The following is a 17,302-nucleotide window of genomic DNA, read 5'->3' on the forward strand; positions in this document are numbered from 1 at the left end:
TCAACCCACTGCATCCCAAAAACAGTCCAACCTGTCTCTGCCCCCCCTAACCTGTTCTTCCCCTCCAACCCTTCCTCCCACCCCAAGCCGCACCCCTATCTACCTACTAACCTCATCCCACCTCCTTGACCTGTCCGTCTTCCCTGGACTGACCTATCCCCTCCCTACCTCCCCACCTATACTCTCTCCACCTAAGAGATAATGGGAACTGCAGATGCTGGAGAATTCCAAGATAATAAAATGTGAGGCTGGATGAACACAGCAGGCCCAGCAGCATCTCAGGAGCACAAAAGCTGACGTTTCGGGCCTAGACCCTTCATCAGAGAGGGGAATGGGGAGAGGGAGCTGGAATAAATAGGGAGAGAGGGGGAGGCGGACCGAAGATGGAGAGTAAAGAAGATAGGTGGAGAGAGTATAGGTGGGGAGGTAGGGAGGGGATAGGTCAGTCCAGGGAAGATGGACAGGTCAAGGAGGTGGGATGACATTAGTAGGTAGCTGGGGGTGCGGCTTGGTGTGGGAGGAAGGGATGGGTGAGAGGAAGAACAGGTTAGGGAGGCAGAGACAGGTTGGACTGGTTTTGGGATGCAGTGGGTGGGGGGGGGGGGAAGAGCTGGGCTGGTTGTGTGGTGCAGTGGGGAGAGGGGACGAACTAGGCTGGTTTAGGGATGCAGTAGGGGAAGGGGAGATTTTGAAACTGGTGAAGTCCACATTGATACCATATGGCTGCAGGGTTCCCAGGCGGAATATGAGTTGCTGTTCCTGCAACCTTCGGGTGGCATCATTGTGGCAGTGCAGGAGGCCCATGATGGACATGTCATCTTGAGAATGGGAGGGGGAGTGGAAATGGTTTGCGACTGGGAGGTGCAGTTGTTTGTTGCGAACTGAGCGGAGGTGTTCTGCAAAGCGGTCTCCAAGCCTCCGCTTGGTTTCCACAATGTAGAGGAAGCCGCACGGGGTACAGTGGATGCAGTATACCACATTGGCAGATGTGCAGGTGAACCTCTGCTTAATGTGGAATGTCATCTTGGGGCCTGCGATAGGGGTGAGGGAGGAGGTGTGGGGGCAAGTGTAGCATTTCCTGCGGTTGCAGGGGAAGGTGCCGGGTGTGGTGGGGTTGGAGGGCAGTGTGGAGCGAACAAGGGAGTCACGGAGAGAGTGGTCTCTCCGGAAATCAGACAGGGGAGGGGATGGAAAAATGTCTTGGGTGGTGGGGTCGGATTGTAAATGGCGGAAGTGTCGGAGGATGATGCGTTGTATCCGGAGGTTGGTAGGGTGGTGTGTGAGAACGAGGGGGATCCTCTTAGGGCGGTTGTGGCGGGGGGCGGGGTGTGAGGGATGTGTTGCGGGAAATACGGGAGACGCGGTCAAGGGCGTTCTCGATCACTGTGGGGGGAAAGTTGCGGTCCTTAAAGAACTTGGACATCTGGGATGTGCGGGAGTGGAATGTCTTATCGTGGGAGCAGATGCGGCGGAGGCGGAGGAATTGGGAATAGGGGATGGAATTTTTGCAGGAGGGTGGGTGGGAGGACGTGTATTCTAGGTAGCTGTGGGAGTCGGTGGGCTTGAAATGGACATCAGTTACAAGCTGGCTTGAAATGGACATCAGTTCCACCTAACTTCTTTTCTCCATCTTCGGTCCGCCTCCCCCCTCTCCCTATTTATTCCAGAACCCTCACCCCATCCCCCTCTCTGATGAAGGGTCTAGGCCCGAAACGTCAGCTTTTGTGCTCCTGAGATGCTGCTTGGCCTGCTGTGTTCATTCAGCCTCACATTTTATTATCTTGGATTCTCCAGCATCTGCAGTTCCCACTCTGCTTCATTTATTAGATGCCATTCAACCCATCAGTCTGATCTGCCATTTAGTGCAATCATGGAGGATCTGATAGCCTGAACTCCACTTGTCTGCCTTTTCTCCATAACAGTCTAACCTGCTTCCTATTTCCTGCATTTTGTTTCTTTTGTTTTAAGTTTCCAGTATCAACTTTGTATTCAAGTAGCTCGGGGCCCCTTGTTTCCTGATCATCCAGTTTGGCTTTGAATATTCTTTTAGTATTTAAATTATACAGAGGGTCCAGTTAGCTCAGTGACCTGGATAGCCAGTTTGTGATGTTCAATTCCTGCACCTGTCGAGGTTACAACAAAGACCTTACCTTTTCAGCCTCTCTCCCAACCTAAGGCACGGAACAGCCCTACGGTCTAGCCAAACTATGGTGATTTTACCCTGTATTATTACAAAATGTTACAGTTACCTTAAGGAGACATTAACACATTTGACCACCAACTTGGTCGTAAAATTTGATTTTAAGGCATGTTTCAGGAGAAAATAAAAGAGGGTTAGTAAAAGATTTCCACCTTGAACATCAGGTTAAACACGAAGTACTTGAGATCGTGCTCAAGACAATTGGTCTTCAAGGGAATTGAGGGATACGGGAATAGAATGGGAACACAAAGCTAAGGTCGTTCAGTCTCAATTCTACAGTGACAGTGCGGGCTCAAAAGGCGAAATAACCTATATTCAGACAGACACTTACAAATAAGGAAAAGGGGAAGAGGCCAGCAATGAGATAAACTCAAAACTTGATTTCATTTTTCCTCATTGGGTAGTCTACACTAAGCCACTGGTTTTCAAGTACTGTCGAATTACCCATGTGATGTGGTCAGTTAACAAAAGCAATAACTTGTTCTAATTTGCACTGATATTCACGTGACGTATTCCTAGACTTTTCCAAGGATCCACGATATTCAGAGCAAATTACACAACGTGAACAATATAGTCCTTTTATTACAAAGAAAATGTTATATATTCAGTGTCTGCACAGTCATAAATAAAATCACCCAGCAACATGGATGCACATCTGAACAATGAGAAGAAAAAGTACACAAGTCAAAGGACACAAGTACAGAAATATTAGAAACAGACCATCTGCTTTAGATCCTAAAACTCACAAATTCTATTCGTCAACCTAAATGCAGACCATAATTGAACAAAAATATTTTACAATGTTTCATAAAGAAAGCTAGCATTGCCTCTGCAGAATATTGACAGGCTGCTTTGAAGAAGCACCTCTACTATTTTACAGGATAGCAACTGCTCTGGAACGTGAAGTTGCATTTGTGTTTCACTTCACTGAACCGTGTGCATTTACAATGTGTAGGGTTTTCAATTGTTTTAAAAATGTCTGTTTTCTCATCAGCCATTTTGGCAGGAATGGAGTCCATCAACTTAAACACACAAGTAAGTAGCAAATGGAAAAAAAAGTGGTCTCCATGATCACAACTAATTCATTTATTTCTCGTAGTTCCAGCATCTATGTCTACTTTGATTCAAAACAACCAACTAGCTACTGGAGTTTAAGACTGCAGCACTGGTGCTTTCATTCTGGTTTTGTGTTTCTTTCAAGTTCAGGACCATGTCAGCACTGATTTCTACAGTGCAGTTCCTGCTGCCTTTTGAATAGTTTCAGAATTATTTCAGGGGCACAAAGACCAGAGCTGCAGTGTTTTTGTTGCTTATTTGTAATTTGCTGCTTTGATTGGGAGTGGGGGCAGAAACTATTAAGTAGTCACACATTAGAAATTAAGCTACTTCTGCTGAGCAGAAAGCAAATAGTTAAAACTAAGGCACTACACATTTACCTTGGAGTGAACCGATTTGTCTTCCCTCACCTCTGACAACAAAAGCTCTACACAAGGAAAAAATGCTTTAATATTAACAGGCCTGTACCAGTGAAGTAACTGGCTCTGCTCCTTGCAAATCTCTGAAGTTCATAAGCATACATCCTGTTGGGGCAGATTTTCTCCTGTTCTTTCAGCCCATCATGTAGTGACCAGAAAATCAAAAGCTTAGCTATGCCCTTAATACAATATAAACAATTGGCATACAGCAGGCTTTACGGATAAACAATACTAACTTCAACACAAGATGATTGTGCATTAAGGAGTCCTTAGGGTACTTATCTTTCAATACTGTCCTGGAAACAGCAGATAGTCTGACCAACCCTAGTGTTACGATATAGACGTTTAGCTTCTTAGACACTTGGTTATTTACTGATAGCTTTACTACATCTTGAGAAATCACTGGTCGTATCCTTCAAAAGTGTTGAAGTTACAGACCCCAAATCTTCCAGCTTTACATACCAAGTAGAACATCCCAATGAATCTACTCTTCTTCAAAACTCAGTAACTGAACTTGCAGCAAACAGTTTCAATTTTTTGTTAAAGAAAGACTATGCCACCTTCCCAAACCAAAACACTGATTGTATGCAGAAGACTACACCTCAAGTAAATATCAATATTATCCCAACATCTCCTGTATGCTGGTTGTTTCTTTAAGAAAATTTCCAAGTAACCACACTTTCTTCCACTTGCTGTTATACTGCAGTCAGGATGTGAACACAACAAATCATACAAAGTAGCTACATACGTCCACGGACAGAGATCAGAATGGTCTGCCAAGTACTCTCTACAAATACCCATACATTGAGATCAGAGCCTCTTCCAACTTGACCCCAAGCACGTGGGGTGGTACAAGATGAACTTGAGACAATAATGACAGATTCAAATGGGCTGTATATAGTTGGCAGAGGGAAAAGAGACACAAAACAATATATTAAAGAGGTAAACACCATTTTTTTTTGCAAAAGTGACAAATTAACTGTCCAGATACAAGTCGGAACACGCTGGGAACTAAAAACACGTTTCTCCAACTATTAATGTAACATCATAATAGTCCCAGTAACTTTCAAGAACCGTATCAGATAGGACAGTTTACAACAACATTCTCTATGCAGACCTAAGCTTCTCCCACTTTAAAATATGCTTAGGAGTCCTGAAATCCTAATTTCTCTCATCAGGTGAAATAATTTGTAATCATTTTTCCAAAGCATACACTATCAGGACTCTTAATTGCAAGCCCACGTGTACAATCTAAAAGTTTTTATTTTAAAAAAATATAAACTAGGCTGCTCCAAATACTTTCACTTAGCTTTAGGTTAGGAACAGCTCCACACATAAACGAAATCCCCAGAGAATTAACCTTATGTGTCCCCATTTCTGATGGCAGATGAGGTAAGGAAAGGCCAATGAGCCAAGCCTAAGGATGAACCCATTACAAAGGAAAGAATGCACACACCTATTAGTGCTGAACGTCAAGATATGGGCAAGGCTCTTTCAACAATGCTGACTGAAAAACATCTGAAGCTGATAATAAGCCTCATCACTGGGTTTTCTTCAAACTGTGTAAACCTGAAGGCAGGTTAATATCTCACAACCTTTTGCCTGCATTTTTTTTTGGGAGGTGGTGAGTGTCATAAGGTGATAATCAATTAATTAAGCTGGTCATAAGACCAGCACGTGCTTAAAACAGATATGGTTTCCAACTGTACATGGTACGTAAATCATAGCTTTGTTTACAGCTTTATAAATTACACAGCCCCACTGCATACAAAAGGTAGGTCCATGGTTAATGTCTGCTTATTCCGGAGGCAGAGTTTGAATCTGTTTGAGCAGGTCTGAACAAAGCTTAAGTTTTTCAACTGTCAATCATCTCAGACAGTTCAAGTAACAAGTCATCTTCATCCTTTCCAGGGTCCAGATCAATTTCTGCTTCAAGTTTATCATCTGAGAATTCTTTCATCAGCTCTTCAAAATCATCCTCAGTTGTGGCAGACTTGGATGCAGTTGAGCTCAGCCTCCGAGATTTAGCAGGCACTTGGGGAGGTGAAAACTTTTTTATCTCTGATTGTGAGATGCTTGTCGACTTGCCCTGCACAGGTAGATCAACTTTCCTGGAAATTAAAAAAAAAGAAATAAAGTATGCTTTCCAGAGAGTCTTTTCTTTGGCAATCATTTCAAGTTCATTATTTTCTTGGCTCTTCAAATTTTAAAAACTAGAACTATTGACATTGACCTTACATCTGCAATCATCATTTGTTGCCCCACAACCCCTGCAGAGTGTGGTTAATTGTGCCCTCTCCACAATCATGCAGAAGATCATCAATTATGCAGAACAGCCTGCTTTAACTTGCTCAGGTACCCATCATTCCTGTCCGATTTTGATGCTAAACATTAAGAAGCAAACTAACTATGGTAAAATGCTAATGAACCTGTGCTACAACTCCTCCAGGGTCAAAATATCCCTTTTCAGACCCATTATCTAGAGCTGTGGCAGCGTTTGACCAAGGCTATGAGTTAGGGACTGCTTTCTCCCCTTTTTATTTCAGGCCTTACACGTAAGCGATCAAATTGTTTCTATGCCTTTCAATTACTTTCTTTGTACGCTAGCTTTGACTTGTGAAAACGGTATGGATGTCAAGCTACAAACTCCCCAGTTTCTTGTCTCTCACAGCATTCAGATCTGCCTTTATTGGATTCAAAATGGACGACCCTTTCTCCCCAGTGAGCTCAACCCGCAAGTTCTGACCATTCATTAAACCTAAACCCTGCTGTTCCTTCCTGCTCCCATCTACAGAACTGCACAACCTTCTTGCAAGTTTCCAAAGTGCAACGGCCTGCATTCAGGGGAATGCCTCCTTATTTTTTGACATTAGGCAAACTGCTTCTTTTAAACATTGCATGCATGACAGTGAAACCGAGACCTCACCTTTCTTTGGACCTTTCTGGCACCTGCAAAGTCAGAGAGGTTACCTCTTCTGCCTGCTCTGGCAATGCTGTGGGCTGAAGACAGAAAGCATTAAAAATACAGAAGTATGTCTTGAATATTCCTTTCAGAAGCAGAACAAGCATTTTGTGTGTCAAAGAAAGCTAATAGTAAAATACTGCGTAACCAATACTGAACACTGCACACGGATCATACAAAGGAAAAACGACCAACCAGTCTTTAATAAGGATGTCCACAGTGTGAGAGATGTGGAGTAATCTGGAATTTAAAATTAGGTGCAAAAGGAGTAAATAATATTTGTATATTTAGGCAATACACCAATAAAGATTCCTATCAATCCAGAGTTATAGTTCAAGGCCTTTTTTGCCACAAGGCAGGGAAATTAAACAGATGCTTTTTACTTTGTACCCAAAACCTTACAGGTCAGCCAAAACATCTCTCAAATCCTTCCCTTTCAACGAGGTGCACGTGCCAGTGGATGATAGGACAAGACACCAGAAAAGATTCTCTTGACTTTCTACCTGTTCAGTTAATTAGAACCATAAAAATGATCTGAAATGAGAGTTGAATAATCTATTCAGGATATTCGCAGGTGAGATTCTTACTGTAATGGTCTTCCCTGCTGGGGGCTGCTTCATCAGATCAGCAGTTCCAGTATTGAGTGGCTTCACTGCCATAATACTGGAAGGATGGCTGTCAGGGGATTTGCGCTTTTGGTTGAGTCTCACAGGACAGGAATTCTTCACAAATGACGGTTTCACATTTAATTTGGGTTTTACTGTAAAAAAAATGGCAAAAAGATTAGAGCCATGTAGTCAAAAATTATATCACTGTAGCCTAAAATTAGATGTTAGAAACTAATAACTTTCTACAGCCCTGTATTCTTTTCAATAGTTTATAAAAATATTTTTTAAAAATCCAGTACCCAGCTCGCAGCACAGCAAGAAGCTGAGTCAGCCTCAGGAGTCCAAGTTTCTATCTAGTGTTATGAAAATGTGCTATCTATAATATTAGTTTCTAACATCAATAGCTGAACACATTATTTTCAAATAACATCACAGAACAGAAGACATAAAACACTGTTTGCGTTTGGCAGGAACAAGTTGCTGGGATAGCGATATCAAGTCAGCAACACTTTCAGAGGTCACTTGAACCAGTCTGTGGATTAAAGATGATAACTCGACAGCAAGAGTCCGAGATAACGTGCATCAGACACAGCTTTCGTTGGCTCTTTCTCTGCTCAAAAGTTTGGAAATCAAAAACCTGCTGATCACTATAAAGTGGAAGTTTGAGTGTACACTACTCTTTCCAAAGCAAAAGCAGAATTCAGTCTGCCATGAATGATTCGGAAACGCACCCCAGTTCTAAAAGCTTGTGCGCAAAGTGACTTCAGTTACAGACCTGATTTGGCCAACCTGTGACGAACTCTTTTCACTGAATTTAACTGTTACTTGATCAAAGTATTTTTAAGGAAATACTCTTCAGTTAATTTTTCCCCAGTCTTAATGAGCTTGGTTGTCAAAACTGTATACAGTTTTAAAGCTTTCATTAATATCTACATCTTTGCTAACAATAAACACTAAGCCTATAAGACAGGAATCAGTTCAGTCCTCCGAACAGTATCATAACTTCAGAAATTTGTCTAACCTTTCCTTTGTGTTTCAGGTTAGCTTACTCCATATACTGATAACCAGATCTCCCTGATTTTCAGGTCACCACTAACTATAAAAGGAGAATTCAGGCAAAGGGAGAAAGTAAAACAAGAGCTGCAGGCATCAATAGAAGCAAACAAAATTATGAAGCACAAAAACGTGGAAAGCAACAAAGCAAAGATCTTGGTGTAGTGAAAAGATGACAGATGACATTCTTAAGGAATGAAAAGCTAAATTTCTTAATAATGAAATGCACCACAAAGTAATGAATAATAGATAGTGAGATCATAGATAGGTTTTGACTGTGTCATCACAGAGACTTAACTTGAAATGACAGACTTAGATCAAAAGCTTTATTGTTGGTTGCTGCTGTTTATAGAACGCAGAAACATCACGGAATGTCTTCATCTACCCATTTGCAACTGACCAGACAATAACTGCCCTGTATACACTAATGGTCTCGAGTTGGGGCAGGCTTTTCAAACTAGGGGCAGGTTCATTCGCATGTTCGTAATCAGTGTGCTCTTGTCTCAAAAGAAAAGGATCAGAATTAACTGCGGTTCAAATGCCCATAAATGCCAGAGGAAAGGGCTGTCAGGTCTCAGCAACATAACCTAGAGACAGTGCAACTTATTGTAAGGCACAGTCCAGAAGAGAGAAATGCAGGCCAGTGCTCCAACTTTGTGTTGAATATTCCATCAACACTGTGACTGAAACATGTTTTTATTCATGCATGGTATTGTGTATGCATTAGTATCGAGCTCTTATGGCTCCATGTGGGGTGAGGGAGAAAAGGAAAGCATGACATTTTACAGTGTGATAAAATTTATGCAATCAGAATTGAATATTTATTAACATGATTGCAATCAACATTCTTGACTGTTAGCTGAAAAAGCGTGGAGAAACAAGTCAGGAACGTGCAGCAGCAAACAAACAATAATCACATGTAAATGAAAGCACAAACTCAAGAGACAGATACCTTTCAGAGCAAGTGGCTGTTCTGCCATTTCATTTCTGGCAGTGGTCAGTTTCCCATCTGTCTTAACGATTGGTTGTTCAGTTACAAGTTGATTGTTTGGTTTTAGTTCTGAAGCAGCAGACTGATTATTCTGGTCAGTAGCCTGGATTTCACAGTCCATTTTATTTGTGGTCGCCTCTTCTCCCGGCAAGGCTTGACCTGGCTCTTTATCAGTTTCCTGCAGCTGCCGAAGGCGCTTTTCCTTCAGTATTTCCTCAAAGCTTTTAACTTGCACTTTCTGCAACCTTGGACATTCTTTTCCATTTGCAGACTGCAACAAAGTTGACAGAATTACATACGATATATCGCACTGACTCAGACTAGTTTGTTCAAAGTGTCCATCTAGCATTAATTTATGCTCCACGTGAGCCTCCTTCTATGTTTCCCTCATTTAAAATCTACCATCGTAAAAACTAAAACTGGAGAACATGGTGAAAGTTGTTTAAAGTCAGATGTGAGAAGCATCATTTTTTCAATAACAGTGTCAAATTCTCTTTCCTAGAATGGAATAGAGGTGAGCCTTCATAGAATCACTACTAAGTGAACAGGGGCCATTTGGCCCATCAAGTCTGCAAAGATCCTCTGAAGAAGGACCCAGAATCTTGGCTGAGCTAGACTGATTTCTAATGGAGAAGGAAATTGATGAGTGCGTGTGTGAATGAATGCGTGTGGGGGAGGGGAGGGAAGAAGAAGCACTGAGAGGAAAGGGGAGCCAAGACAATCACCAAATCAACTAAAAGCTTACTAAATGTTCAGAACAGGCTCGAAGGGCCAAATGGGATTCTGCCTGCTCCTAAGCCCCATGTTCTTATACCCTGTCTTTCTCAAGCTCAGCTACTTTGCCCCTACAGTATTTACTTCATCTTCCACCGAACAGTAAAGTACATACAATGACTGTTGTTTGGGTAATGATGTTTCTTCTGAATTAATCATTACAAAATCAAACATTTCCAAACAGAAAGACATCACAGTTCTTACTACAATTGCCGAGGTGACAAAAGACCTTTAACATCTAAGATACTTAATGTTTTTGTATATTGTACTGACCTGATTACTTTCCCTTGTCTCTCCTTGGGCGGCAGCAACATCCATTGATTGTGTATCTGTTGGTTCAACATCAGCCTTTTCTGGCTTGACAGCTTCTGCATAAAAGATTATACAAAGGTCAAAATTCTGTTGAGCTTCAAACAATACATAGAAAGCAAAGGTTTAAAAAAAAGTGGTGTCAAGTTAACTGGTCTTTATTTTCTTCCATCTCCTTCCCCTCTTGGATAGAGGGAGTATATTTTCTACTTTCTAGCCTGATAGAACCTTTCCTGAATCTCATGAGTTTTGGAAAGTTATCAGCACATAAGCCCTAGGATGAAGTCTAGTTGGACTCGGGGGCTTTTCAGCCCATAGGTACATCAGTCACACTTGCCCTGTGATTATAATTTCACTATGTTCCTCTCGTTCTCTCTCACACTTTCCATTGGGAAAACAAAAGCTATTTTTATGTCCACTTAATTATCTATCAACTCCTTACTCACACCTTCGAGGACCACTCAATTTACTTTTAAAAAAAATACATACAGAAACTCGTGCAATTTTTTTTACATTCCTTGTTAGCTTACTTTTAATTACTTCCTCCTGATTAACCTGTTAGACATTGATCTGGATATACAGAAAAGGCACAATCAGCTGACTTATCACTCAATGCGCAGTTATCCTTTTTCCTCAAGTTTGACATTTTCCCTAACTTTAGTTAACCATAAGATAGTGGATCCGCCTTTTATAATTTTCCTTTATAATAAGAGTATACCTGTTGCAAATAGTAGGAAATATTTCAAAAAGGTCTCCCACTGTGTCTCTATTCATCTGTTCCCTATCCTCACATGCTAGTTCACTTCAGCTAGCTCAGCTTTCTTACCACATTATTGCCCTTACATTAGCCTTTGACCCAATCTTCTCCCTTTCAAATTGGATGCAAAGTTCAAACATACTGTGGCTGCTGCCACCCAAGGGTGCATTATAGAATCCTACAGTACAGATGAGGCCCTTGGACCCAGTCTGTACCACCAAAAATACGCAACTACTAACAATAGCGCTACTTTCCCCACACTATGTCCACAGCCTTGAGTGTTATGACAATTGAAGAGCTCATCCAAGTAATTTTTAAAATACTGGAGTTAAATTTGAGGTCATTCATTGATCCTATTACATTACACAATGTTATGTCTGGCATCGCCAGCTGTAGAAAATTCTGCTCTAAAAAAAACTACCTTAATAGAATATTATGAACGCCCCATGCTTGCTCTTACTGCTAATGCGATCTTTCTAGTTTTATGCAGATTGAAGTCACCCATGATTACTGCAGTCCCTTTATCACTAGCATTCAATATTTTATATATCTCTGTTTACCTAGGTTCACAGAATTCATATTAAATCACAGCACACCTGTAGGTTTGCTGATTCGCAGTAGTTTTTTGCGGATAGATGGAGTCTCATTCTTTGGCTTCTCACTCTCTTGAGGTATTATGAGACTCTCTTGGTTCCCCTGTCGTCGCAGCGCCTTCTCACGTCGTATCTCTTCAAGAGTTTTAACTCTTATTTGTTCCAGTGGCTTTGGCTTACTTACAACTTCATCAGGAGCTGCCTTTTGACCTTTTGCTGTAGTACACAACATAGAGAAATTAAAACAGGAGTGAACTTGAGGAACTTCCAAAGAAGTGTCAAGTTCTAAGTAAAAGCTTTCAGGTGAAGCAGTACTGCAAATTTAAATTTAAAAAAATTTTGAACAAGGAAAGAAAAACATCCCCAAGGAAAATTTGAACATATTCGAAGTATAACATTAACAAAGCGCAGATGCAGGTATGACTTGCCTGACAAAAGTACTATGTAATAAAATTCATAAGCCACCATTTTGCATTGGAAAACATCCAATGTCTCTTTATACAATACATTCCATGTAGTAAACTGGTCCAAGGGGATTTGCAGCAGCATTAAGCAGACAATATATTACTGAGCCACAATACAATAGTAGGACAGTTGATCAAAAGCTTGGTCAAAGAGGTAGATTTTGACTTACAGGAGGTGATTACAGAAGGAATTCCAGGGGCTTTGATGGCTGAAGGGACAGCGTGCTAAAGAGGTTAGTATTTAAAGAACAGTGACATCTCAGAGAATTGTAGGGCTAAAGGAAATGGCAGTGGAAGGGAGGGGCAAGGCTATTAAAAAGGAGTGTAAAAAGGATGCTGATTCAAAACTTGGGAGCCCATGTGAGTCAGCTTGAAGGGTGAAGAGGTGTTGCCAAGAGCTGGGACACAGTTGCAGTTTTAGATGAATTCAATATTATGGTGTAGAGGAGGTCAAGAATTAATTGATTTGACATGTCTAGAAATAACAGCATGGATGATGGTTTCAATAGATAATCCAACACAAAGGAAGAATCAGGCAATGTTACAGATTTTTTAAAAATGGCCTTTAGTGGTTGTGTGCATGTATGCGGTTGGAAGCTAACCTTGGTGGGAATATGAACAGTGTGGCTTGGCTGCAAACAGAGGAACGTGGTAGGTGTATCAGAAATGTAGTTGAGCTATATTGTTAGGCTGTATTCTTAAAATAACACAGGCCACAAAAAGGAACACAACTCACCCTTGTTTTTTCCCATTCCAAGATTTTGTTCCTTTCTTGCAGTGGCTTCAGGAAGCTTTTTGGATGCATTATCTTTTCCAGTTTCTTCTGGAAGCTGCCCCTGCTTCTTCAGTAGTGACTCAGAGGCTGTTTTCACTCGTACTGTCCTAATAATTTGAGATGCTTCCTCTAGGAAAGTGGAGGCCTGAATAGGTTTATTAAGACCAGTAACACCAATACCAGCTTTAAAGTCTCCATTGCCATCAACAAGGTCCCTCTTGGCAGCCTTTTCCCTGCGAATCTCATCCAAGGTTTTCACTCTGATTTCTCCAGAACCTTCCGTTTTACCAACAGGTTTTTCTGCAAAGTGGAACGAATTTTGTTACTTAACAATTCTTTGCAAAATGCAACTCGAAAGCTGATTTACAGAAAACAGACAAGAGCAAGTAATCACTACAAGGGGAATATCATGCAAAAGTCTTATAATTCTACAAATTTCAAATGTCTGTCATTTGCTATCCAAGATCTGTTACATTGCAAAGCAAAAAAGAAGTTTCTTGGATGAGCAGAATATAAACAGTGTGCCTTGCCAACAAAACAAGGTTATGGCTTAGGATAAAGAGATGCTCAGCAAGTAAATAGCAAGGTTATTTGATAGTATTTTGACCATACTCCCAATGCAAGTATTAAATATTTATTGTTCCTTGACACAGATACAGAAAGAAAAATGAAGTACAGCATATTGCTCTATCGAGGGACTGAAGCAAGTCTGCAAGTTCTTATTTGTGCTCCCTAATTTCGACAGGGTAACTGAAAGATGCAAAGATTTGACCAAACTTGAAATGACCCAGCTAAACTGTTTCAGTGTAAAGGAGAAGAATCCAAGGGATGATGTAAAGCTCTGTGGCTGGCACTTAAAGAACACAACTGCTTTTGGGACGGTTCAAGGTGCAAGCATGATCCATGGAAGTACTGGATTGCATGCCATGTTTCTGAATACAAAATTCACATTTCACAACCAAAGCCATTCGGCAAGGTGTGAAAATAAAACAAAGCTGTCTGCATATATATTGGTCTAGGTACATAAATACACACAGGTTGACTAGTGAGGAGCAGTTGAGGAACCAGAGACTGGAGCACTGTCATCTAGGGTAAGAGACAAATGTCGAAAATATAAAAAAGTGCCCAATTGCTGAAGACAGATTGAAGTCAGGGGAAATAAACACTTGCTATTCCAGACAACCAGAGGCAGCTTTTCAAACTTTTCAACCTACCATTTTCTGCTGTGGAAATTTCTGCAGGCAGACCGAGTCTCTCCCTTATGGACCTGGGATTTTGAACTGAAACAAAGAAAGATACGCAGATCTGAGTGACTGCAGAGCACAGAGAATCATTCATCTCGATAGAGACATTATAATATTCAATTTTGTGATGACTAAGGAGCAATGGAGACTTGACTAGGTAAATATCATCAAGGCCACTGATGTTTATTACAGAAAATGGGAAATAAATCCTAGGTCAAAATCACTAAGCCGCCCTTTGTACCTTCTAGACGGTACAAAGCAGAGATTTAAAGAAGATAACCTGAATTCTGAACTTTTTGCAGATGCAGGCAGGGGGTAGGTAGAACAAAATAGAGCAGAAATGGGACAACAAATCATGATTTATATAGGGCACTAATTGATTTTCTAGGGCACTGCTGCTATGCTGACATGGATGAGTGTGAATGCAAGGTTAAAAAGAAGAGGAAGCTACTTGGCAGTACTGCTCAAAAAATGACACAGGTCTTTGAATTGGCTCCTACAGGTATCTTCCCTTCATATATTGGTGTATTTGGGATTACTTTTCCCACTTTAGGTTGATGCATCCCACAATTGCTCGAATATGGTTTGCCATTTTTAAAAAAACTTCAATCAGGAATAAGCATGGCATATTTAGTGTACAAATTGTCGAATAAATACAAAACTTCCAAAATAATAGTTGTCATTTTAGTATTCTGAATAATTGCTTCTGACTGACTCAGGGTTTGTTGATTCCTGAAACCCCACAGTCAGATTGAGATTATCAGATCTGAAAAAGACTACATTTTCCGCTGCCAGATGTGTCACCTTGAACTGTGGTTACCACAGCTACTCCTTATTCCTATTCATCAAAAGAATAGCTTCAGTGCCAGATCACAGCTGAGCAATTCTAATTTACGCAAGTATTTCCTGTACCTTTTTGTGCTAGCTCTTCAGAACCATCCTCAGTCAGTATCTTCCTTTTGCCAAGTCTCTCAGAAAGGTTACGCTTTAAAGTTGTTTCAATCTCAGCTTCAAAAATTAAAACGGAAACCATATTCAAAATGTCATCTTTACAAAGTATATAACTGGCAACAATGACAGTCAAGGAAAAACAAAACTCTTTTACCTCACCACAAATAGTATGGGAGATATCAACCAAATTGATGTTTTAATCTGGAATCTCCAGATAAGTTAGATGGTTGGAGGAAAGCTTAAAGTTAGAGAGAAGTAGTGTAAATAAAAAAAAAATCAATCTTGATCAAAACTGATTTGGAGTTACAACATCTCTGTAGACTGAATCAACCCAAGGTCTAACAGCGCAGCAATGAAAAACACCTAGAACCCAAGTGATTAACAGTGCTGCTTAGCAAGTGTGATTAAAGGCCAGAGGTAAAATTATATTGCTGTGTGTGAACTTGCTGCACATTAATTACTTGTCACATTTCCTAAGTCACAGTGACAATATTCCAAATATTTGGTTGTGCAAAGTACTCTATAAAACACAAGCCTCTTTTTCAGAGAACGGGAGATATTTTGAAATGTTCAACCACATAGTTAATGCTAGCAATTGGAACATGAAGCGGAAGCTACCTTTGACTGGCAATTCCTCAGGGGATTCCTTTGGCGTCACTTTCTTTTTGCCAAGTCTTTCGACAAGACTACGTTTGAAAGGCAATTCACCTTCACTAATGCCTACTAGAGGAGAAAATAAAATGAAAATAGATATTCTGTGACAAATAGTGAGCAACCCATCCCAAATTTAGGTATTCCATCAAAAAAAAACAAAATTATGCTAGGTTTTGCACTTTGCACCTGATACTTTCCTGACAAACAAAAATGTTGGTAATCTGAAACAACAACAGAAATTGCTGGAGAAACTCAGCCTGGCCGGCAGCATCTATGGAGAGAAAGCAGACTCAACCCTTTGGCTTGAGTGACCCATGCTTAAAGGCGCATTATGAAGAAGGGTCACTGGACTCACAATGTTGACTCTGCTATTTCGCACTGTACTGATTTTTTCTCCAGCATTTTCCTGTCAAGCTCAATTATCTTTAATTTGGATCATCTCGGCTCTCACTAGTTTAGTTCTTCACTACGTGATCAGATACTTCACTCTGAAAATACATAGAAACTGGTGTCCAAAACACTGTACACAACCATTTATATAGCTGCATATTTAGTGGAGAACAAGACTCAGCCAACTTTGACAGAGCACATGCCTGGAATGACACTGGTGCAATTTTGTTCCCAGTTCATCAACTGTCAATCTACATTCCAGATTATCTTTATTCTTTTGGGCTGAGAGCAAGGACTTACCAGCCACCCACTGCCTGGGAATGACAAGCCTACTTTGCACAACCCTAAAAGTGTGGTGAAGAATATTTTTAACTGTAAATTTTAGTATAGAAGTCATTTATTTGATTCATAATCCCACAATTGTGTTCATGCGTCTAATCAACATCCTGTTAAAAGCTATTCTTGAATCTGCTTCCACTGACCTCTGACGTTTTTTTGAAATACTCCCAAGAAAAGAATAAATATACTCAAACTTCCACTGTGACCACATGGAATGGATTACTTCCCATCTTTTTACTACACTATTTAATAAAATAAAACCACAAATTGGATATTAAGTTAAATATCAGCTCCAAACTTTTTAAAGCAAAAAAAAACCTTAAAGATTAAATAATTAAACGTGACTGGTTTAAGTAGAAGTTTATTAAGGCTTAACCAGGAATGTCCATTGTTCAAAGCAATTATAATTATAACAAATATTAATGTAATCAACAAAGTACTGCTACAGCCTAACATCTCTTCTATTATCTAATTTCAATGAATTGTTACGAAATACTACCCTGCCTTTACCCAAAGCACTCACACTTCTTTGGAGATACGGTTACTTTTCGGAAAACTGTTCTGACATTTTCCTTTTCAATGACTAGGTTTTCGCGATTCGGCTCCACCTTTTGTGTCTGTGTTGCCAGATCTATTGGGAGCTCATCTATGACAAGAAAACAGGACAAAGTTTAAGTTCTCCACGCAGATCTTCCTTCAAAACAAAAAAAGACTACCACCACCACCCACGAAACCTCCTCAAACACACACACAACATAGAAAC

At 40.5% G+C, this 17,302-nt stretch overlaps 1 protein-coding gene across 10 annotated transcripts in view; it reads right to left on the reverse strand.

The window, feature by feature from the left end:
• Positions 1-2,752: 2,752 nt before the first annotated feature.
• zc3h11a (zinc finger CCCH-type containing 11A) overlaps positions 2,753-17,302 on the reverse strand; it is a 35,400-nt gene continuing 20,850 nt past the window's right edge. For 9 of the 10 annotated variants that reach the window (XM_048553053.1, XM_048553054.2, XM_048553051.2 and 6 more), the window contains 11 exons: positions 17,063-17,185; positions 15,775-15,879; positions 15,118-15,213; positions 14,176-14,241; positions 12,923-13,261; positions 11,726-11,938; positions 10,337-10,431; positions 9,251-9,560; positions 7,225-7,397; positions 6,602-6,675; positions 2,753-5,786 (listed from right to left, as the gene is read on the reverse strand). In XM_048553053.1, coding sequence (XP_048409010.1) covers positions 5,531-5,786; positions 6,602-6,675; positions 7,225-7,397; positions 9,251-9,560; positions 10,337-10,431; positions 11,726-11,938; positions 12,923-13,261; positions 14,176-14,241; positions 15,118-15,213; positions 15,775-15,879; positions 17,063-17,185 — 1,850 coding nt within the window. In that variant the 3' untranslated portion in view covers positions 2,753-5,530. The remainder of the gene's footprint in view (positions 5,787-6,601; positions 6,676-7,224; positions 7,398-9,250; positions 9,561-10,336; positions 10,432-11,725; positions 11,939-12,922; positions 13,262-14,175; positions 14,242-15,117; positions 15,214-15,774; positions 15,880-17,062; positions 17,186-17,302) is intronic. The other variant, XM_048553057.2, reaches the window with a different exon arrangement.

Source organism: Stegostoma tigrinum, chromosome 21, assembly GCF_030684315.1.
Source record: "Stegostoma tigrinum isolate sSteTig4 chromosome 21, sSteTig4.hap1, whole genome shotgun sequence".
NCBI classification, from domain to species: Eukaryota; Metazoa; Chordata; class Chondrichthyes; order Orectolobiformes; family Stegostomatidae; genus Stegostoma; species Stegostoma tigrinum.